Below are 23,790 nucleotides of genomic sequence, written 5' to 3' on the forward strand. Positions count from 1 at the left end.
CGTAGATGTTTTTAACAGATATCAATGTTTCCCACGTATGTATATATATATATATACGTGCAACGATGTCCACCACGATTGATCGATTATTGGCAGTTTCTATTTCTACATATAATCCCTTGCGAACCAGTCGACGGAAAACAAATCTTTTCGTAGCTTTGTTTCTCGTATTCATAACTATATCTAATCATACATAACGACGAGCATTTTATTCTTTTTTAACACAATGATGATGGTATCAATGATTGGTAAGGGAGAGTGATGAAGGAATAAAGCATTATAAAACGTTACGTGAATACATCGTTTTGGAAAGATATATAAAATTCGGAATAGAGAAAACTTATTATTTATGAAATGTGCGAACAATTTCCACGTTTCACAGTTATAGAAATACCAGTTTCATTCTTCGTTGTTCAAACAAGAATCAAGCAAAAGCTATCCAATCTATTCGATGATTAATGCGATCGAAGTTTTTCCTATGACACCTGCATTGGGTAGTTGTGTGATATAGGATCATTTATACGGAAAAAGATATTTATATTACATCTAATTTAAATAATCAAATTGTCGATTCACCATTTAGTATTACAATTTTATTTTAACTAAAATATTATTGATAATCGTATTATTTTTTTTTAAGAAATACACTATATACGGATACTATATTAATTTGTGTGAAATTATTGATTAATTATTGATTATTATTAATAATAATAATAATAGATTTTAATAATAAACCAAAAAAATAGGAAGAAAAAAATTTTAATTAATCAAGAAAGATAGGAAAATCAGGAAACTGATTATCGTTATTTCCCTCATGATATTATTAATATTTTTTTCTCTTCGTTATCATCATTGCTTACCGCTTCCTAATCCGGTTCTACGGTACCGGAATCGCGTCATCGAGAAAAAGCGTTTAAAACCTTTAACGATCTTCGTCGTTCCTCTTCCGCCGCCACCTTCTGCCTATCCCCCACTTCCCCCTTTTTTCGCCTGTTACTTAATTTAGAGTCCGTGTCGGGTTACCCATTCGTTAGCCGTTGCAGTTTAATAGGATTTACCGGTGTAATGCAGCAAGCTGTAAGAGCCACTTTGATGAGAATCCATCTAGTTTGAATCTAATTCCACTGGAAGTCCATTCGACGACTATGATCGTGACTGAGTTGTATCAAGTAATGTGGGGATATACAGGATATGATAATGAAATTTGTTTTTATTAGAATTTTCATAGTATTCTATATTTTTACGCTTTTAATATCGCATATTTTTTCTTTTATATTTTGTCTCTTCAACATATGATGTGATTAACGATCAATGACCAAAAATATTATGTACAATAAATAAAAGATTTTTTCAATCGTAAAAATTCTGAACATTTATATCCTAAGATTAAACTCTTGTACAAGAAAAATGTCTATTATATCCTCAATTTAAATATTTCCTTCTTTATGTACTTATATATTTCCATCGCCGTGATGTACAAAAGAGACGTGTAAAGAGAAAGGATGAGAGAGATGATCGGTGGGAATCGAGCTCTGGAAAAAGTTATTAGATTACCGCGTTGGATATTACGCCGACGATGCGGTTAGTCTCGTCGTTATCTTTATCCCCGTAGCGCACCTGCTGCGCAAAGTGTTCACGCACATGTGCGCGCCTATAGTTTCGCATGCAGAACGCGCAACGATAAGTGCGTGTGTCTGTTGCGCGTTGTAGATAAATCGGCGGAGGCGCGAGGAGCATGGTGATTTTTTAAAATTCACTCACGCCACGCAAAGAAACGACCGACCGGCGCAGACGATCGAGATATCCTCTCGTTCCCGTCGCAAGGAAGCAGTGGCGTAGCAAACATTTTAAATAGTGATCATCTTTTGATATACAAAATCGGCCATGTCTGTTCGAGAGGTTAGGAATATTTCGAGTTAGGAATAGAAATAAGAATTATTATCCTTGAGATTCATTTCATGTTATAAATTAATAAAAATTTTCAACTTTGTAATCGTTGGCTACGCCACTGTGGACGCAAGTCCTTTCACACTAATAACGGCCAATCTGAAATCTCATTCTAGAATGTACATCAGGGATCGATGTAAAGAGGAATACATTAAACGCTTCACGGAGCGGCATTCACACGAAAGGAAACTGGAAATTTACAAATAGAAAGGTATTCGTCAAAAGCACCTTGTACACGGAACATAAAGTTTCGATCCGTTTGCTAGAGCGAAGATTAAATTCGTGTTTCCATTGTACTTCGATTCACCGGTAATACCATTGTGAGATTCAATAGAGAGAAAGGAAGAAATCTGTGGGTGATCAGTCTTTCGACATTCACGAATCGACGATCGAAGACACGATCTGTAAAGAGGAATCTAGCGGATGCACAGGCATCTCCCGCGCCGTCGTTAAAGTGAAAGGCGCTTTGCTACGTGCATACGAGTGTCGTGTTCGTACGTGAATCCGCAGAACACACGTGACATTTTTATGATGGCATGCTAACGTGTCACTAGGATCTGCTGTGGTAACGATTATTGAAAGCGATCGTTAGCGGTGTGTCTTGTGCACGATCTTTGCTGCTATTTAAAGAGGACAACACAAAGTATTGTCAGTTCAAAGAAAGAAAGAGACGAATAACGACGAATCATAACAACATTTGTGATTACAATTATAGTTTTTCTTCTCTTAACGTGAATGCGCGTTACAATTGTGTATCATCTTCAGTCACGGAGTAAGAGAAAGAATAAGATAGAAAGGTTACACAACATATAAAACAAGAACGAACGCATTCTGACTGATTCCGTAACGACTTACCGATTGCCGCATCTCCATGAAGCTTCATTTAGCACGTTTCTTTTTTGTGGATCAGAGAGAGTTACGGTGCGAACACACGTAAATGCGACGATCCACAATTGATACGGAAGAAGTTCGCTGGCACAAGTGTTTTTCGAGAAACCTGCTCCTTGACCCTGGGATTACCGTGGATCAAGGAAATCAAGATAAAGTGTGACAAGTGAAAAGTCCGGTTTCGTGTAACTCGTTTGCGTGCTTGCTATACATATATTCCGTGGCGCGCGGGAAACGTCGGCTTTTGACCGACAGAGGGGGCCAACGAACTCGAGTTCAACTCGATAGGTGGTTCCTACGGTGTCAGCGCGAAACGGCGGGACTCACGCCGGACAACCTCGAACCTCGAACTCGAGTTGAGTCGATCAAGCCGTCCAACAGCTTGTCGGCGTCCTTCCTGTTGTCCTTGGTCCTCGGTGAAGGGGGACTGATCGGCCCTGGTGGTGTCCTGGGGCCGCAGATGGGAGCTGGTCTGCTGGAGCCCGACAGGGTGATCAACCCCGTAAAACGACATCAGCCGTTCCAGCTTCCGCTCGAGGCCTACGCTCTTCCCCTTCTTGCTCGTCGCCCACCAGGTTTCTCCCCGTTGATTCGGCCGCATAAACTCGATCAAGCTGGAATTGATGGAGTTGGAGAACATTGTAGCAAACACTGTGTATCTCAAAGCGAGAGAAGGTAAGTGGTGTATAATTATTTGCCGTGTAGATGATTGTATGATTGTATTTAGAAATGTTATTCGTATTATTTATTTGCTTCTTTCTTTCGCCATGTCTTTCTTTTCACATCATGCGAATACTAACCTACCTTAACCTAACTAACCTACTACGAGCGGATAGCACCTGTGATACTTGACTGACAGTACTGTTATTACCGGAACTATTATTTGCGTATACACTGTCTTTCCAATGAGGTTCTTCGTCGATTTAAGCGTCGTATGTGTTTGCTTTTAGATGAACTTACGTTTATTTATAGCCTTCTGCAACTTTCAGGAAGCAATTCATATAAAAGTTCTATTATTCTCGATATCTAATCTTTAGTTCAACTTGGAGGTTAGTTTTTGTTTAAGTTAATATAAGGAAGAATCTTAATCTTTTTTTATTATTCAATATAGAAATTAAAACCTTAATATTTCTTCAATTAAAATCTATTTTATTATCATTATAATTTTGATTATTGACCGTAGATATATCAATGTTTAAAAAGTTATATTGAGAATTTTTGTAGTCGTGTAGAAGAAAAAATATTGGTTAAACATCGCATTGAAAGTTACATAGATAGGGTTTCATTATATGAAATCCACGTTCCGTATCATCAGCACAGACATTAAATTTCCGGTTCTTACTCCATACGCAACTTGTTCCATATTATCTTATGTAATTGTTTTGTTATGTTGCGATGCAATGCTGTTCTCTTGTGCACTATGTGTTCCTTGTTATACTAAACACCGTAATATCTTCTGTATACTATTGAAATAGCGAGCAATTATCATATGTAAATACAATCAAAAATATTTTATAACGAACAAAAGAATTATTAAATAGAACGATAAATTATTAAATAATAGATTTAACGATTTTAAAAATATATTTTAAAATTTTATTCGATATTAAAAGTTTATAATAACGTAAATTATAGAAATTTAATTTAAATAAAAAATATATAGATGATATTTTATTTTAAATGAAATAAGTTGAAATATTTTTTATTTTTATTGTTTAAAAATATTAGTATCTATTGCAATAAAAAATTCTTCGATGATTCATGATAATGAATTCATATTTCAAATTAACTTAACTATAATAAAAATTTCAATAAAAATAACGATCGTTTCTTAGTCACGAACTTTCAATAGAGCAATAAAGTAATACGCTTTCAAACTTTGAGCATAAATCGTGAATAAGCAACCAAAAGAAAACGAAACAAAAATATATGATAAAACTTTATATGAAAACTCATTTGTTTTATTCGCGACAAACAGACCAAGCCGATGTTCCCACGGATATTTATTCGCCACACTCGAAATTACGTTGCTATTAGAGAGGCTACTCCACGCTGAATGGTTTACATGCAAATGGCTTAATGGGAACCCGCGCCGGCACAGGATCCTAATTAAACTGTATACTTTACCTTATTACGTTCTTGCCCTTTGTATCGCGTGCAATAAAGTGCACCGAGGATTGACACGAGTTCACGAGCGTGCTCGTGCCCGTGCACTGTCGGTAATTGTAGATTTCATGCGAGAGCCTCGAGGCGGCGTTGTTAAGGAAGCTAAACTTTCCTTTACCTAAAGCGTCTTACGATATTGGAATACTAATTAGACTAACACGGCCGCACGAACTGATTACAAAAGTTTTCTTTTACCGGTGTTGAATGTTTCGGGCGAATTCTACGTCTGTTTTGGCTTGGGAAAGATTTTAGATTCGTGTTTGTGACAATTACCAATCAAATATGGTGGAAATATTTTTGGTTGATACGATTAGATTAGATTAGATTTTTATTGTGAAATTATTAATTGTGCTGATTATATTATAGTGTGGAATAATATCAGTGTGGTAAAATTTATTTTTTTCTTATAGATCAAATAAATGTCTGTTTCTGATTGTTACCGATCAATCAATATGGCGGTAGAAATGTTTTTGGTTAACATGATTAGGTTAGATGAGTTTGGACAATCAATCATGATTATTAATCATATATAATATCGTAAATTTGATCGTTGATTTAGATGAAATATTATTAAGAAATTTTTTTATACATTTTTTTATTTTTATCGTTAAACATATTTTTATTCCAGAATTCTTTTTTTCTTTCTTTTTCTGTTATAATTACTTCCAAAGTTAGGTTATCATTGTTCATATTTTACTTTAAAGTCACTCGTATATAATCCATTAATTAAATTTCTTAAAATTGATACCATTTCTAGCAATTTTTCAAAAATTTCAATGTAAAGTTTGTTCACTTTAAAAATTTTATAAATTTTTTATATACGATCAATGTCAATTTTCGTTCATACAATTTTATCATCGATGGATTATTTTTCTCCCATAATAAAATTCAAACGCTTAGATATAATTTTTAAATTATCAAAACATTATGACTAAATTAGAAGTAGAAAAGAAGGAAAAAACTTAATGAAAGACAGAATTCTTTAAACTAGAAATCATGTTTTCATTATACAAGCAACCCATCCCTTACAAGCAAGAATCCTATCTCAGAATCTCGAGTCAAATTATCAAACCTCGATCCAATCCCATCAAACCTCTTTCACCGTGAAGGAATCTCCGCGAAGGGGAAGTGTGTTCCACCTTTCATCCGATTGAAATGCGATAAACCGCAGGCAAGGACGGGAATAGCGAGGATTCCATCGATTCGTTCGCGGGGAATGGGCGTGTTGCGTGGCTGCAGGCTCGAAGAAGTGGCGAATTTTAATTAGCGTAGTGCCAGCCGCTTTCTCACATCCTGTGACAAGGCTTTCTGAACGGAAAGGGAAAGAAAGAGAGAAATCGTAATAGATAGAAATTGTGTATATTCTATAGTTGTTATAGTTGAATTTTGAATAACATTTTTCTCTCTCTCTTTTTTTTTAGAATATTTTAACAATGTGCTACATTGTGTCTATCACAGCAAGTAACTTATAAATTATCAATGGCCATAGTAACGTTTATATCTAATTATTCATTGAAAAAATAATAAAATCAAATTTCAGGTCTCTTAGTTATTATATTGCAATTTTTATCATTCACGTGCGAGTATTGAAAATATCAATTAAAAAAAATAAGGACATATATTTACGTCAGTGATTTGAATTCTACTTAACATTGCAAATAATGTATACTAACCTTAAAATAAGGTTTTCTTTACTCTATCTTATATTATTCTAGATCGTACAAGAAAAATGTAATAAAACTTACTTTACGTTACTTTTTTTAATTTTTACCATTTTACAAAAGAGCAATATTAAAATTATAAGCTATAAGGTTCAAGATATGAACTTCGATAGCCTGTCACGTTCACTTTTTTTAACTTTGAAATATTGAACCACTCCCAGTTAGTTACTGGAAGAGATAAAAAAAAAAAAAAAAAAAAACCACATAAAATCAACAAAATGAACATATTTATAAGCTTTTTATATGACAAAGTAACGAAATGAGATTTTCGGTTAATAATAGATTATTGTCGTTAAGTCTTTGAGAAATAAAATATTATAGGCGGATATACATATGTATAGTATGAAAGAGAAAAAGAGCTTGTTGCGTGGCCAAGGCAAAAGTAGGTAAATGGGCTCGCGTGATGCGCCAACGACGTCAATGGGCCTATAATCGCATCGTCTCACTGAACTTTATAAATATTATACATGTGTTTGTTCGTGCACGAAGGAGTGGAGTGAACGTTTGGGAGAATTACGTAAGAAATGCGCTCGGGTTAATTGCTAGCCGCGAGGGTGTCGTTTTCGCAGTGCTAGTAATCTCTATGGGACGATGGATTGGGTTGTTGAAAATCGAGGTCAGAGAGTTGAAAAAAGTAAAGATTTCGCTTTAGGGTGATTTCTTACTGTATTTTATATCAAAAAAAAAAAAAAAAAAAAAAAAAAAAGGAAAATGAACAGTTGCTATCCTGATTAGAAAACTGATTTAAGATTTTTATAGAATTGATATCTAGGGAGAAATTAAGAGTTAAGATATTTTATATATGGGGGAAAAAAAAATGAATACTTGATTAGAAGATTAAGTTTAAAAATTTAAATTTTTCTGAAATTAATATCTGAAGAATTTTTAAGATTTGAAAAGATTTTGGTTTGCTGAGATATTGATGATGCGAAGAAAAAAGAATAATAAGAAATGTTTGTATTTCTTTTAAAAATTGATATTTGGAAAATTTTTAAAACGTTTAATTGATGGGGCAATTCATTCAATTGAGATTAAATGGGATAAGAAGAATTGCACAGTGTGGAAAACAATGGCGTGTTAAAATTTATAAGTAAGAAGTATGAGAGAAGTTATTTTCCAAAGGAAACTTTGTATCCTTGTATATTGAATATAAAAAGGGAATTCTTAAAATGCAAAGGGAAAGTGAATTTGATGAAGATTGAATAGGATAAAAGAAAATAGTGTATAGGAGATGAAAAGAGATGTTTGGAAATGTAAAGGAAATTGTTGTGTGTGTGAAAAAGAATATATACAAGGAAAAATATTTTATTTTCTACAAGGGATCTTACGTCTAGGGAATTTTTCGATCACAGGAATGTTTATTTGTTATAAAAGATGAACAAGCGTTATCTGTCAGATAAATTTAATAATATTGAATGTAATTGCATTATGTAAAGAAAAAATAATAAGAGAAAAAAATTTTTTAAAGAATTTTTGAAACTCTATAAATATAAAACTTGTCTTTCATAATTCTGTTCGTGTAATCTCTTCGATATACATATATATATATATAATTATAAATGATGAGTATTGCAATATACTGGTAATAATCCGTTATCTGGAAGTTTCGCGCGAAATTTTTCTCCTTATTTAGACTTTTTCAAACAGAGTTGGTCTCGAATTTTTTTAAATATACTCTGCAAGATATAGTGCTCATGATGATAAACTTGAAATGTGAAGTTTGAAGCAATATTCCATGCTTCCTTTCCTGCAAAAATACTCGGCCAATTAATATGTTGATAATGAATTGAAAGCTTCCTGTTGGCACCGAGTTTTAATAATTTAATTAACTTTCTAGTTGCATTATTTATAATAGGAATTCGCGGAAAATGGCAATTAATTTTCAAATAATACGTGATATACGTTCAAGATTTTCAGATCTCTCTAATTTATAATTTGTATAATTTAAAAATTTTAAAAAATTTGTTATAAAGTAATAAGTTCGTTATACATTGAGTCGTAAAAAATATACATAAAATTCGTATTCATGAATTTTTAATCCTTTTTGAAAATAAGTCGAATAACTAATAAAATTTGAAACTCGTAATTTCTATTTAGTTTAGTAATTCAGTAATTATTGCACGTTGGTTGTAAAATAGAAAATTACTTTTATATTCATTGAAGTTACAATTCTTTTTTATTTCATTTTTCCTATTTCCGTTTCTATTTTTATATATGTTATATATAAAAATGGTCAAAGAAAGAGAGAGATAAATGATAAATTTCTTTGTACCGTTAGTTACAAACGTGATTCGATTGCATTTGCAGATCCGAAAAGGGACAACGATTATTTTGAAACGTCACGTCGTTTCTCGTTGACGCACGTTGAGTTGTACGAGAAATATTAAATCTACGTAGTTATACTGTTTGCCACCATTCAATATCATTACCATTCATATCATGACTATATTCTTTCGTTTCTCCAATTTTACAATTAGACGTTATTTCGTTTAATAATTTTATAGATTTAAAATTTGTATCTTGTATATAAATTAAATCGTCAAATAAATGCTTAACAGCAATCTAGTTGTTATTTTTCTTTTAAGTTTGAATATATAAAAAAAAAAAAAAAACTTCACAGAATATGTAATATACTTTAATGCTTAACCAGCATTTACTAATACATTACTTACATTATATTTTCCAATTCAAAAATGGTAAAAATTTGAATCTTTTATTCAAAAGCTCCCTTTCCATCGATCGTGTGTGTGTGTGTGTGTGTGTGTGTGTGTGTGTGTGTGTGTGTGTGTGTGTGTGTGTGTGTGGAGAGAGAGAGAAGAGAGAGAGAGAGAGAGAGAGAGAGAATATTCTCAAATTCATCCTGTCTAAACAGTCCAAGAATCAATCAAAAAAAGAAAGGAATAAGCTTGCACAATAGGAGATTCTCCTGCTAATTACCATCGTTATACCGCGATCCCCATTCACCGGCCTTCATCAATGAAACTCACCATTCGCCACACTGTTCAAAATCGGTGCGATCATTAATCATAACGAGGAATTTGATCGCGTTGGAACAACGGAGTTCCTCCGCTTTCTGCCGCGGAATTTAGTTTCCACTTTCCATTAATTTGCAAATGTATTCCGCTATTAACCGCGACGTTGTAATGTAACGCGTTTATGACAGTTTTGAGATGAATGAACCCCGCCCGACCTCGATTATTTCGTTTGAAATTTACTTTGCGAAGCTTTGTCCGGGAAATTGAAACGAACCGATGTATCACTCTGATTAAAGTATAATGATCGAAAAGGAGATAAAAAATTAAAGAGAAATATTTGAATATTGAACGATAAAGGATATTGGAATATTTGAAGTGTTGGGAAATGAACAAATAAAAATATTGGGAAGGTAAAGTAAGAAATAATTGAAATATCGAATGGAACGATGATGATAAACTGAAATATTGGAAATATTGGTAAAAAATATAAATTTAAATATATCGAGAAAATTAATGGGGATTCCATTTCGTTCTGATCGCGTTTTATTCGATTTTATTTCGATCGATTATTAAATTTTATATATCGCAACACAAATTCTTATATTGCAACAAACACGAAGATTATTATCGTATCGTGTATTATTTTGCACACTCGATGTGAATTGTTCGCCCGTTTAAATTTTCAACGGATGCTCGTAAACATTCTCGACTCAATTAATAAACGTTCCAACTTTTTTTTTCATTAGTTCATTTACACTACATCGGAATGTTTATCCTCTCGATTTCTTTCTTTACAATCTCCCTCGTTTTCATTATTGCCAAATAATTCCTTCGCTAATTTCAATTCGATCGATGGATCAGATACATTCTTTCACAAAAATGAAAACAGAAGATCACACGTATATCTTGTTTTCAACGTTGTTTCGCGTTGATTCAAATCGTTCTTGGGGATCATATCATGGAAAAGTGGGGATCGGTGTTATCGCTGTTTTATTGAAGCCAATAACGAGGCAAATACAATAATAATTCTGGCACGATAGTAATACAGAGATAGCGAACAAAAGAAAAAACGGGGAAGGCTCGTCTTGCTTCGTCCGCTTTAATGGCCAACTATGATATAATTACATCGTGGACGATCGTTTTAACGTAATGAATTAATATAAATTAAAACGATGAAATAACACGCGAATTGTTTCTTTATCCCTAGATTTCATTTCTGTTGATCAAAATGATAAATAAAATCTCTCCAAATCGTGTTTCATAGCAATTAACTTTTCATAAATTGATCATTTTAAAAATTCGAATATTCGCTCGACAATTATTCGATCTCGACTCGATCCAAAAATTCGAAAAAAAAAAAAAAAAAACAGTCGAATGCAAATAATAGGATGGAGGAGAAATTCTCTGTGGATGGAAGCAGAGGCAGTCCTCTTTGATTTATCGCATAGCGTATATCTTACGAGTTGTCCGATCTCGCGACTCGACTCCTCCACTTCCGCTTCCACGAGACCCTCGAGTGCACGGCCGTGGAAACACGATCGGGCGCAAAAACCACCCTCGATTCAACCCCTATTCGAAGTCTTTTCACCGAGGATCGATTCGACTGAATTTCCTTCGTCCCCCTTTCTTCGATTGCAGGAAGAAGAGGTTCCTTTTGAAAGTCGAAAGTCGATTGGAGGACGCCACGGTTGAATTATTGCCGAGAAGAGGATGCCTCGGTTAATTTTCTCGGTTTATCGAAGTGGCGTTATAAAATGAAATAAAGATGAAATGTATCAATTTATATAATAAATAAATTTGTGTTTCTTTCATTTGAATCTCTTTCGTTTGAAAAATTTATTTTGTCACGTTTCAACATGTTCGATCATTTCTCTCACTCTCTTACGAATATTACATTAGAAACAGTTTTATCGTGAATTTATTTCTCGAGAAGAATGCTACGTTAAATTTTTCCATTAGTGAAAATTGATTTTTAATTTATTACCTGTTGATTCTGATAATGAATTAATCTGTCCGTTTCTCTTGTAAGATGCAATTAGTATTAAACTATCTTTTGTTGTATAATGCAGATGATTCGTCGCTCTTCTCGAGAAAAGAAAGATCGAAATTTTTTTCGTCCTGTCGATACGTTGGAAAACTATTAATTACCGACCGGTAAAACGGAATTGTGCCACTTGAATCGTGGTTTCCCAACGGAAACTCTATCTCTGCTCTCTCGCGTATCGATTATCCACGAAACGGTTCCACTGCATGCTTGAAAAATGTTCGAGAATTTTCGAATTTCATCTCGATAGATATCTTCATCATCCTTTTATTCGCGAGCAAACAAATTTTATTCTTTCACCAATTTTTAGAATTTTTAACTCCAACAATAATATTTTTCAAAATTAAAAATATTATTCTCCTCAAATCTGGTAGAGTTTCACTTTTTTTTTTTTTTAGTTTTCCTTTTCTCTTCACCTTCTTTCACGCTAGAGAAACGATCGATAAAATTATCGAGTGGCTGTTTACAATTTACATTTCTTACATTATTACACGTAAAATTTCATGAATAAAATATCTCGTTAAAGTTTGTCGAGGAACGTGAAGGAATTTCCCTGACGTCTATCCGTCAGATACGTAGAATTTCTACAAATTATCAACGACAGGTTCAATCTGATATCATCGTTGATATGCATGATAGAATATGGTGTATCGGCCGAAAAAAGGGGAGAGCAAGGGGAGGGGAGCTGTTCGAAATGGAGGACGTGTGGAGGATGTGGGTAAAAGAGAGTGACACGCCGAGAGTGACATAGAGGGATGGAAATTTAAAAAGGTTGTGGACGTCAGAAACATAATTGCACGGTCGAGAAATTTTTCCATGAAATCTTTCCATCGATTCCTCTTATAGACGTAATGCCATACGTACCAACTGAGCATAATTGAATCTTTTCCAATTTAGAAAGGAGAGGAAAAAGATTATATATATATATAGAGAGAGAGAGAGATAAAAAAAATATGATATCGTATTCTCCAATCTTATTTTTATAAATCTTTCGAAATATTATTATCTCCAATTTTTCACGGGTAATATTTAAACAAAAAAAAAAAAAAAAAATTGAAAAAAATAGATACTATATACGCAATTTCATTTTCTCAATTTTATTTTTATTCGTTGATTTTTATCCGTTTGTGTGCATTTTTTTTTTTTTTTTTTTTATTTTTCTTTCTCCGAGATTACGAAATTGTTTTCCACGGTTAAAGTCAAATTATCTAGCAACGTTCGCCAATTACCAACGCCTAACTTTGTAACGTTGAATCGCAGAAACGGAGATCCTCTATTGCAGTTTTAATTAGCGATCGTTGCAAGACATGAATCGTTGCATAATTGAAACGCTTCGAGCCAGGAAAATCGCCGCTCGCCTCGCCAATTTATTTTTCCTTATGTAGTGGTAATCATTGATAAAATAACGAAATCTCTTGATCGTTGTGAATTAATTATACAAGATTTATTTCGTGATTCATTGACTTATCTGATTAAAAAAAAAAAAAAAAGTATTGTATTTCAAGATTTTTTTAATTCTAATTATTAATCCTTCTTTTTTCAGGCGGTGGTGACAGCAACAAGGGTAAGAGTAAAAAATGGCGGAAGATACTCCAATTCCCGCACATTTCCCAGTGCATAGGCCTAAAAGATAAATTGGGTGAGTATTTTATCTCGTGAATATATTACATTATCATTTGCGATAGATTTGATTTGGAATTTTCATTTATTTCTTTTATATATAAACTCCATTTATTAGAAGAAAAAGAATTATTACTTTGTTTTTTTTTTTTTTTTTTAAATTATACAATGAACAGTGCTCTATGCACCAATGATTTCTATATCGATAAACAGTAAAATTCCATTAGAATTTCAAACCAATAATTTACGTACGATTCCATTAGATTTTTCTGTTTAAAAACAAGAATTAAATTAATTTCACCGTAGCAAAATGATGATATTGTGGCATCAAGAAAGAAAAAAAAAAAAAAGGAAATTGTCGATCAAATCTTAAATATTATCACAATTGATTCTCATTCACTCGATTAAAATTTTTTTCCCCTATGCTCGTTTCTTTCCACTTGATCTTCTACATTACTTCTTTTTTTTTTTCTGCTGATTTTTATTGCCATTTCTATATTTCGTTCGATCCTGTTGAACGCTCATTGCCCGAGCAAAGAAGTCATAAAGTAACGAAGAAAATCAATGAACTCTTATTACATGAACACATTAGGTTAATTAGACCTTCATGGAGTCGGATACTAAATGGAGTTTCACTGTATCCTCTCTTCCCCTCCTCCTCTCCTCCTTGTCTATATTCACTCGAAACGATCGACTAACCTTTCAATCCTGTTATTCTAATCCGGCAACCGATAACGATAATAAGATGACGCCGATAAGTGGGATAAACGAGCAAGAGAGAGAGAGAGAGAGAGAGAGAGAGAGAGAGAGAGAGAGAGAGAGAGAGAGGAAAGATATGGAACAGACGCGCCAATTAAAATCTTTGGCTCCTCTTTGTGTGTTTGTCGCGGGTTCACGAACTTTCGATCTCTCGATCTCGACGATAGAATCGTGTTGTGAGTGAGAAAAAAAAAAATTGTATTGCATCAATTGTAAAATAACACGATATACAACGTAAAGTAATTTATATTAGTATTAAGAAGTAGAGATAAATAGAAATAAACAAATTATTATATACAAAAATTATTATATACGCTCATTCCATACATTTTGAAATTCCAATCATCTAATCATTCATTAATTCCACTCTTTCGCTCTGTTATTCTAGAGCAAGCAAAAGATATTCTCATAAAAGTCTCCAGAATTGTAATCTGTAATTGCACAAAAATTTTTATTTTATTATATCAATTTATATCGAACAATCGAAAAATATTCTCATAAAAGTGTCAACTCGTATACTGTTCAATATTCAATCTCGATTTTTTTTTTTTTTTTTTTTTTTTAGGAACTAGGACGCGATATCTGTCGTATACTTCTTCCCTGGGCTTCTCCCCCCTTCTCCCTCCTCCTCCCTCCATGAATCTCATGATTAATCAACACGTAACCCTCGGGCGACCTCGCGCCGGATTATTGAATCTCACGCGAAAAAAACGTCACGACGAGGAGAGGTTATAATAGCAAGATAAGAAACTGTTCTGCCCACGTTGTCGCCGGTTAATTAAGCCGTGATGAGTGCCCAAGGCGGCGAAAGTGTCTCTTTTCATGGCAGAAGTGCCTCACGCTTCGAATTACATGGTCTTAGGGGGTGAGATATTACGGTTTGATTGATGAGCCATGGTTGATTGATCGTGGAACAACGAGTTTCGTGGGGTGTTTTGTGATTGAAATTGGATGGATCGCTAAAGGATTTGGGGAGGGGAGAGGGAATTGCTGGAAGAGTTTCCTGGTTATTGAGCAGAAGATTTGTTGGATTAGGTGTAATCCTGTAGATTGTTGTTTCTCTGGTGTATGATATAGAGATGGATTTCATCTCTTTTTATTGGTAGATTAGGGATTTTTGTTTCTTTCAAATTTATTTCTTCTGTGAAACTGATGAGAAATTGTACAACAGGATAATAGTATAATTTGATGAGTTTCTTAGAAAGAATTAGTTAAGATATAATTTAAATAACTATTTGTTGTTATATTTTATTATACATGTCACTTGAGGATTTTTATTTTTATAGATAATTTAATAATAAGTAATTGTAAAAATATATTTGATAATTAATTATGTCATTATTTAACAGTAATGAATTTTAATTTATATTTATGATTTAATAATCAGCAAGCCAATTTAAATATCATACTTAATATGTTGTAATATTTTATTTTAATATAATGTATTAATATAACATTTTAACCATTGAGAAATAAATTAAAAAATTATTTGCTGTAAAGAATTTAATTTAATCAACAAACATATATATTTTCTTTAAAAATTATTTAAAAAACATCATTATAAAGAGTTAACCAATTTAGTAAAGATAAATATTTGCACATACTTCTAGTAACATTAAATTCCCTAAAATTAATCGATCGCGAAAACACGAATCGATATATCGCTTCGCGAGGAATCGAAGTGAATTCTCTGCAGTCAAGGTCCAATCCGTTAAGAGCAAAATGGCGGGATTTCAGAGCTGCCGATAATCGGCGAAATCGTGTCGAAATTGGCCATAGATTATCAGGGATCACGCGTCAAGAATATTCCGCACAACTCGATTAATCCCATTTGGATTCGAAATGCGTCGTTTCATAATTGAGAACCGAAGGGAGCCCATCGAGTACTCATAAAGAAATTAACACGAAGTGTAATTGAGTGATTGATGCTTGAGAAATCGTTTAGACTTCTCGCCGTTAAAACGTTCGCTTCCGACTGATTATAGAGAGTGTTTTATGAAGTATATTTTATACGTCGATTTTTTTTTTTTTAATAGAAGTGCTTTTTATCTTTCCAAGATGTTCCACGTAAATTTATATACATCAAATATGTATGTGAAAGAGGTGATAGAAAGCGTTTCAAATTTAAATGAGTAAATTATGCGTATAATATAAAAATATACGACTTATAACATAGAAATAAAATATAACGTTCTTTAATATATATTTTATATCTTTCATAATATAGACAAACATAGATATAATAGAATGATTTTAGATTTCTTCCTTAAGAAATTGTAACATACAAAAAAGAAAAAAAATTGAAAATTGAAATTTCTATTATAGAATATATTTACATTAATTGTATTAAATTTGTTTTAATTCCAACATCTCGTATCTCGATTGTGAAATACTCTGTACATTTTCAAAGAACTTGAAAAGGAATTACAAGCGTTAATTAATCCTTTATCCGTTTCATTGATGCAGACATCAGGTACAGCTATGTGGTGGATCAGCAACCGATTGGTAGACTGTTGTTCAGGCAATTTTGCCAGGACAAGAAACCATCCTACCATCGGTACAATCTCTTTCTGGACGCCATCGAGAAATACGAGATCGAGATGGATGAGAATCGGACCGAGCTGGCCAAGGACCTGTTCGAGCAATACCTGAAGAGAGAGGGCTCAGAGGTCGTCGACATCCTAAACGATTCTTTGATCGCCCAGTGTGAGGAGAGGCTCAGCACTGGCGGCAAGGAGCTCTTTGTGGAGATCGCGCAGACCGTGAAAAACTTCCTCGCCGGCGAGCCTTTTTCAGCTTTCCAAACCAGCTTTTATTTCTATAGGTAATTTAACTCAAACTGAAGTTTTTTCTTTTAAAAGACGGTTGGTCTTTCGTTGAGATTTATTCATTTGAGGAATTATTTTTTCAGAGATTCAACGGAATATTATTTTCCACTAACGCTAAATAAAAAGTATAATTTATTTTTAATGTTTGATAATGTTTAAAATGAAATATGGTAATGAGAAGTTATCAGTTTAAATATTTCAAATTTTAATATAGCTTTAGATGAAGAAAAAAATAATAATTTATTGCTAATAGTGATTATCAAAAGTTAAATTAATTTATATGAATAATTATTGAACGTAATTATTATAGCATGATTAATTAAAATAACCATTCCAATCTTCCACTTACAGTTCCAATGAAACCTGTCAATCATCTACATCTTTATCTCGCCGACAAAGCGTCCCATTAAAAGTTCTCTAATCGACAAATATTTGTCTGCAATACTTGTAGTGTTTTATCAATGCCATTTCTCATATCCTAACAATCGCTCTCTCTTTTCTCAGGTATCTTCAATGGAAGTGGCTGGAGGCCCAACCAGTCACGTACAAGACCTTTCGCATGTACAGAGTGTTGGGAAAGGGTGGGTTTGGCGAGGTATGCGCTTGTCAAGTACGAGCAACAGGAAAAATGTATGCGTGCAAGAAATTGGAGAAAAAACGGATCAAAAAACGAAAGGGGGAAGCCATGGTACTCATAGAGAAGAATATATTGCAAAAGATCAACTCTAAATTCGTCGTGTCCTTAGCGTATGCCTATGAGACCAAGGATGCATTGTGTCTAGTTCTGACAATTATGAACGGTGGAGATTTGAAGTTTCACATTTATAACATGGGCGGTGAGCCTGGTTTCGACATCAATCGTGCCAGGTTCTATGCAGCCGAGGTGGTCTGTGGCCTGGAGCATTTGCATTTACAAGGAATAGTTTATAGAGATTGTAAACCAGAGAATATTCTGCTAGATGATCATGGCCATGTAAGAATATCTGATCTTGGTCTGGCTGTGGAGATAACAGAGGGCGACATGGTGACAGGAAGAGTTGGTACAGTTGGATATATGGCACCAGAGGTGATTGACAATGAGAAGTATACATTTTCACCTGATTGGTTCAGTTTTGGATGTCTTCTGTACGAGATGATAGAGGGTCAAGCTCCGTTTCGTGCAAGGAAGGAAAAGGTGAAGCGGGAAGAAGTGGACAGGAGGGTAAAAGAAGATCAAGAAAGGTATTCCGCTAAGTTTACCGAGGAGGCGAAGAGTTTGTGTCAGCAATTATTAAAAAAGAGCCCGAAGAACAGACTGGGTTGCAAGTGCGGTAGACACGGCGCCAAGGAAGTAAAGTTGCATAACTTCTTTCAGTGTTTAAACTGGAAGAGGGTCGAGGCCGGTATGTGGGAACCGCCGTTTGTGCCGGATGTGAGTAGGTGTCGTTCAAATTTTAATTTGCCTTTTATACTTTCCTTATTTGGGAATAATGGCATTTTTTAAATATATAATTATTATGATGCAAAATCATAAAATTACAGCAAATATAATTAACTTTAATATGAATAGTTATTAAAAATAAGTCAAAAATATTAAAATTTTATATAACACTTTATATATTTACTTATGTTATTTACAGCCTCATGCGGTGTATGCTAAAGATGTATTGGACATTGAGCAATTTTCTACAGTGAAAGGTGTCAATTTGGATGCCACCGATGATACCTTCTATAGCAAATTCAATACTGGTAGCGTGTCTATCCCATGGCAGAACGAGGTAAATCTTTTAACGTACTTTCAATATTAATATCGGTTTTCAGAGAGAGAGAAAGAGAGAAAAAGAGGGGAGAGGAACAAACATCTTGATATAGTTATAGTATCGAAATGTATTTTCTATTTACATCGAAAAATATAGCACACCAAAAGTGTTCCTTGTACGTCATAGGCAGTCTGCTATCGTTCCAGTAAACCAGTTTTAGCATTCAAAGCAATCTATATTGCAGTTGCGTTTATCATAAAGATTTATGCTTCGTTCGATCAAAGAGATTCTATTTTCTGCGCAGTAAAACTGGCCCTCTTTGTTCCAGATGATAGAGACTGAGTGTTTTAAGGAACTGAACGTGTTAGGTCCTAACAATACACCTACTCCTGATCTATTGATCAACCATCCACCACCAAATAACGAAAATAGAGGCTGCTTCCCATTTCGAAGACAGGTGAATCTTTTTCTTTGGCTTGTATATATTATTAAAATGTTGATGTCTAAACTAAAAAGAAATTAAAAAAAGAAATATTATCCATTCCATAATCAACAAAGGTAATTTATTTTAGTGTATATATTTAAATTATAATTCGAATAATCAATTAAGTTAATAAAAATGATAGATGCTTTATAAAATTTTTGAACTCGTATAGTAATTATATATTAGAACGTTAAAATTATTCGATCAATTAATTATAATGATTCGTTTCTTTTTTTTTTTTTTTTACTCTAGAAAAAGCAAAGTGCTCGTACAAGACAGATACCATTATCAGAGTGTCATCTACTGGAATTGTCGCAGAGCCAAAACTCGGAGATGCCAGCCAGCTGATCCAAGGTGAATGCAAATAGTGTAAATCAACCGACATCGTCGTCTATGCGACGTCGTCGTTGCGGACGACGTCGACGAGCTCTCAGATGCTGCCCGAAGCTGCTTTGAAACAGGAAAAACAACAAAAAATGATGCCTGACTGAACTCCGCAACTTTGGCGCCGACTTTTGGTGTGCAATCTCATAAGATTCACACTCATCTATAAGAGGGCTAGCTGAGAAGAGGCATTTTCAGCACCAGAAGCACATGACACATGTTTTCTCAGGTTTCTCGGAGCAAGAAGCGACGAATACGTTGATACTTGCGAGAATGATACGTTCAAATACGTTTGTAATAAGAGTAACATAGAACATAGCGCCTCCTAATCTTAAAAATCCAAGAGAAATGTTGCTCTTGTTGCAAAGAAATAGTGGATGCAACTGTAGTTATTACATCGAAATATGAAATTCTTTATGAATGAAATTAATCGCAAAATATATTTATTTTTGCGTGTGCAGCGCTTGATATTTATTTTTTATTGAATTAAAATGCAATAGTAGATATTTATGGAAGATGACGTTTGGATATTAAATTCTTATTATGTTTTACAGCCATTACTGAACTGTATTCTTTATTCAATTGGTCTATGTACACTTAATGCACACGAATACGACCGTGATTTCGAGCATTCACACGCGAGCATGTGTGCAATGTTCGCGTAAATATGTTTACGAATGGCGCAATTACATATCGGTAATTGGGGTCACGTGCATATAATTTTGTATGTGTACTTAGAGCAGTCGATAGGCGCGTGCACATGCGATAATGATAGTAAGAATGTTATTAACGGATAAAGAAAATATACGCGTGAAAATTGTAATATGATAAAAATTTACTGTGAAAAAAATGCTCCGATGGAACCGAAAAAATTTTCTTTCGTTTCTTGGAGCAAGTTCCAGTGGCATTCTAATTTTTTAACGAATCTTTTACTTAAAATTAATTGTATTCGCTGCTTAAAATAATCACAGGGTCGCTTGTGTTAGAATAATGACTAAAGATATTTTTTTTATTATTATATTACTTTTAAAGATATTCCTAGTATTCTTGATATTTAGTTTTTTTTTTTTTTTTTTTTTGAATACATGATCCTCTGATTATTTTTAGTATAGAAATATAGAATAATTTAAAATTCAATCGAAATTTATTTATAATCAATGTATTCTTTCTTGATTGACAATCTTCCAATTTTATTTTGGAATGTACATTGCATTGCTCAAAGTAGTCACTGAATCCTATACTCAAATTATATCTTGAAAACTCCAGATTATAATATAAATTACAATTTAAGTTCATTATTTTGTGAGCAGTGTAATTGTCGACTGCCTAATTAGTTCAATTTTCTTCTCAAGTGAAACTCGAACCGAGTAGATGCATTTAAGGAGCATTAAAAGTCTGTGTTTTGATACTTTTACTTTTTGACGGATGTTTGTGTGTATATATATATTATATATATATACATATATATATATATAATTCTTTTTAAGTACGAATGGTTTTCAACGAGGAGAAACCCGTCCTGAGATACGCACAAATTGATATGCGATTCAGTTTTCTTTTTTATAAATGATTCAGTTCGTAGTATATTAAAATATACTCTTATCGAATATTTCCAAGACCTTTTCAAGAAAAAAAATCGATGAATCGCACAGATAACAAAGCATATGAATGCTATTAAACGCATACACTAAGATTCATTTATAATCTGAGTTGAGGAGAATTTGTTATGCTATTGAAAAAAAGAATTGGCTATAAGTATGTAAACGAGAACATGAGGCTAATAGCGAACCAAGAAAAAGAAATCTCTTTCAAGATTATTGATAAATTATTGCAATTACATGGCTCGTTTTATTAGTCTTTGATTCTCGTAAATTTTTTTTTTTTTTTTTTTTTTTTTTTAAGTATTGTATTATATATAATGCCGAGATAAATTATGAATGGACTGATAAGTAATTAATTTTTATGAATTTGTATATGTATGCATACATATATATGTATTTGTATGTATATATGATATATAATTTAAATTTGATATAATTATTTTAGATAATGATAATTTATGTATGATTTTTATTGAATAATTTGTTCACAAAGCATTTGCTTAGCAGCCCATTTACTAGAAATATTTATATACTACTATGTATTTAGGATAAACAAATGTGTATGTCTCAGCGGTATCGATCTAGTAATTTAAAAAAAAAATATGTATTATTAATTAATCCACGAATAACGGTGCGACCTCCTATTGATCATATCTATCATTCGACTCGATTCGATCGATAAATGATGTTTTCATATCGATTTTATAAGTTGAGAAAAAAATCGATAAAAATATTTATTGGTCGAATCGTGAGTTTGTAATCGCTCACAATGCAACACCGTGTCTCTCGTACAAATTGCGGTAGAATTTTCATTATTTAACCATCTACGACAATATCGAGAATCATTTAATCTTATTTCCAAATTATTTCGAGGAGTAAAGGGAAAAAAATCGCAAATATGTAATGAATTATCAAGAAGTTCAGAAAATTAGTGACTTGTCCATCACTTATTTAAATTAATTTAGAAAATTTATAACTTATATCCAAAAATTAAAAGATTAATGAAAGATCATTGAAGATTAGATTAATTCTCGAATCGTCGAGATGGTTCTAGATTAGTTACGTAATTTTGCATTACTCTTAATATCGTAAGTTAGCATGTAAACAATTAATTACCGACGAGGAAAAAGAATATCGCATAAGTAAAAATACCGGTAGTTCGATTTCCATTCATGGGATATTATCGTATCATCCAGATATTTCCGATTATGAAAGGAATCTCTCAGTGCTTTCAACTGTGATTTTGTCTAATGTCCTCCATTTATTAATTTATTAATCTTTTTGCGAGCTACCGGGTATTCGAAAAAAAATATCGGTCGTGTCTAACGAAGAAAGACGACGTTACTCGTACGTATCAAAACAAACAAAGAAATATTCTCATATATAAGTACCTCGAATTCTGATGGACAATTGCTGTAGAATCTCGTTTAACGTCCGCCAGATAATGTTTTTTTTATTCTTCATTTAGAAGATATATATCTTCGTTTATTCGCTAGTTTTTTTCTTTTTTTACATCATGTATAAATTATATAGAAATTTAATATTTTTCTTTTCCTTTTCCTTTTTAATCATTTTTCATCATATTATGTCGATAAAACAAGAAACAGAATGTTTTTTTATTGGTCAATTATAGAGAGGGAAAGTGATGACGCAAATATTAAACCATTCCACTTTTTCGTGTAAATGTATATTGTTGTTTCATTTTTCGTTTATGATTTAAGTGCAAGTGGAAGTTGGACACTCTGAGAGGCGTTTGTAGTTACTAAATTGCATAGGAATAACTACTAGTTATAAAATCTAGTAATTAGCTCTCTATATTTTTACTTATAATTATATTACTTTTCAGTGCATAAATAATATGTTGATTTAATTATTTTTATTAATCGAATGAAATTTTTGTTTTAGAACAAATTTAAATGAAAATTCACAATTTTGTTTTTTTTTTTTTTTAATAAAAAATGTTATTTTACATATGATTGCCAGTACACAAATCGCTTATTGTTATTCCTTTGTAATTGGTGCAATGATTATATGATGACTCTTGTCATCAGAAAATGCTAGTTACATTTTCTCGAAAAGGAGTCTTGATAAACGTCAGCAATGTTGAGGCTCCGTGCAAGCACGTGAAAGTTCTCCTTTGTACATAATATATACGATAGCGATATTAAACGATAGCTATATAATTCTATACGAATAGGAAGCGACTACATTAGGAGTAGATATGCGTGTTTGTATAGGTGCAAGAAAGAAATAAGCGTTAGCAAAGAAGAAACCCCATTATTATGGGGAATTTTTCTTGAGATGGCGGAAATATCCGCATGAGATTATCATTGTATTTATATCGTATACCTTCTTCCACACTCCTTTTTATCCGCTGCCACGTGCAACTGCGTAAAATAAAAGACTAAAATGCAATGGAATGACGTGTAGATATAATGTTTTCCGCCATGGAATTCTCGAAACGGATTTCTTACGAAGTGAGTGAAATAGAGGTTAAAATAGTATTTGAAATAAATTAATTTCTTTATTTTTTTTATAGAAAATAAAAAATTAATTTTTTATGATCTTATTAATGATAGTGATTATTTTTTGATGTGGTAATTTTCTTAATTTGTAACTATAACTATATAG

The 23,790-nt window shown here is 32.7% G+C and overlaps 2 protein-coding genes and 1 long non-coding RNA gene across 4 annotated transcripts; 1 reads left to right on the plus strand and 2 right to left on the minus strand.

Moving 5' to 3' along the window:
• Positions 1-1,206: 1,206 nt before the first annotated feature.
• Positions 1,207-3,754, minus strand: LOC147658432 (uncharacterized). Its single transcript, XM_086902701.1, has 2 exons — positions 3,643-3,754; positions 1,207-3,452 (listed from the first exon to the last, which is right to left on the minus strand). The coding sequence occupies exon 2, from the start codon at positions 3,437-3,439 to the stop codon at positions 3,134-3,136; it is 306 nt and encodes a 101-aa protein (XP_086758827.1). The 5' UTR covers positions 3,440-3,452; positions 3,643-3,754; the 3' UTR covers positions 1,207-3,133.
• Positions 3,173-23,579, plus strand: Gprk2 (G protein-coupled receptor kinase 2). Of its 2 annotated transcripts, XM_086902700.1 has the most exons (7): positions 3,173-3,513; positions 13,288-13,383; positions 16,590-16,947; positions 17,456-18,362; positions 18,571-18,708; positions 19,019-19,147; positions 19,427-23,579. In XM_086902700.1, exons 1-7 carry the CDS (start codon positions 3,462-3,464, stop codon positions 19,520-19,522), a joined length of 1,776 nt encoding a protein of 591 aa, XP_086758826.1. In that variant the 5' UTR covers positions 3,173-3,461; the 3' UTR covers positions 19,523-23,579. The 2 variants fall into 2 exon arrangements, 1 of the variants encoding a protein (XP_086758826.1); XR_015290594.1 differs by lacking the exon at positions 19,427-23,579 and having other exon boundaries at positions 17,456-18,370; positions 19,019-19,248.
• LOC147658433 (uncharacterized) lies at positions 18,524-19,584 on the minus strand. The gene is made up of 2 exons (XR_015290595.1): positions 19,458-19,584; positions 18,524-19,198 (listed from the first exon to the last, which is right to left on the minus strand). It is a non-coding gene; the product is annotated as an uncharacterized LOC147658433 (long non-coding RNA).
• Positions 23,580-23,790: the final 211 nt, after the last annotated feature.

The sequence above is a fragment of the Apis florea genome, unplaced genomic scaffold (assembly GCF_048593485.1).
Source record: "Apis florea isolate Af1SG1 unplaced genomic scaffold, ASM4859348v1 contig_2272_pilon, whole genome shotgun sequence".
NCBI lineage: Eukaryota > Metazoa > Arthropoda > Insecta > Hymenoptera > Apidae > Apis > Apis florea.

What these genes read in the sequence shown, in the direction of transcription:
- LOC147658432 (XM_086902701.1), bottom strand. Translation starts at nt 3,439, where the DNA reads ATGCGGCCGAATCAACGGGGAGAAACCTGGTGGGCGACGAGCAAGAAG.
- Gprk2 (XM_086902700.1), top strand. Translation starts at nt 3,462, where the DNA reads ATGGAGTTGGAGAACATTGTAGCAAACACTGTGTATCTCAAAGCGAGA. An exon ending in AGGCCTAAAAGATAAATTGG is followed by an intron (nt 13,384 to 16,589) that starts GTGAGTATTTTA and finishes TCATTGATGCAG; the next exon opens with ACATCAGGTACAGCTATGTG. An exon ending in CTATCCCATGGCAGAACGAG is followed by an intron (nt 18,709 to 19,018) that starts GTAAATCTTTTA and finishes TCTTTGTTCCAG; the next exon opens with ATGATAGAGACTGAGTGTTT.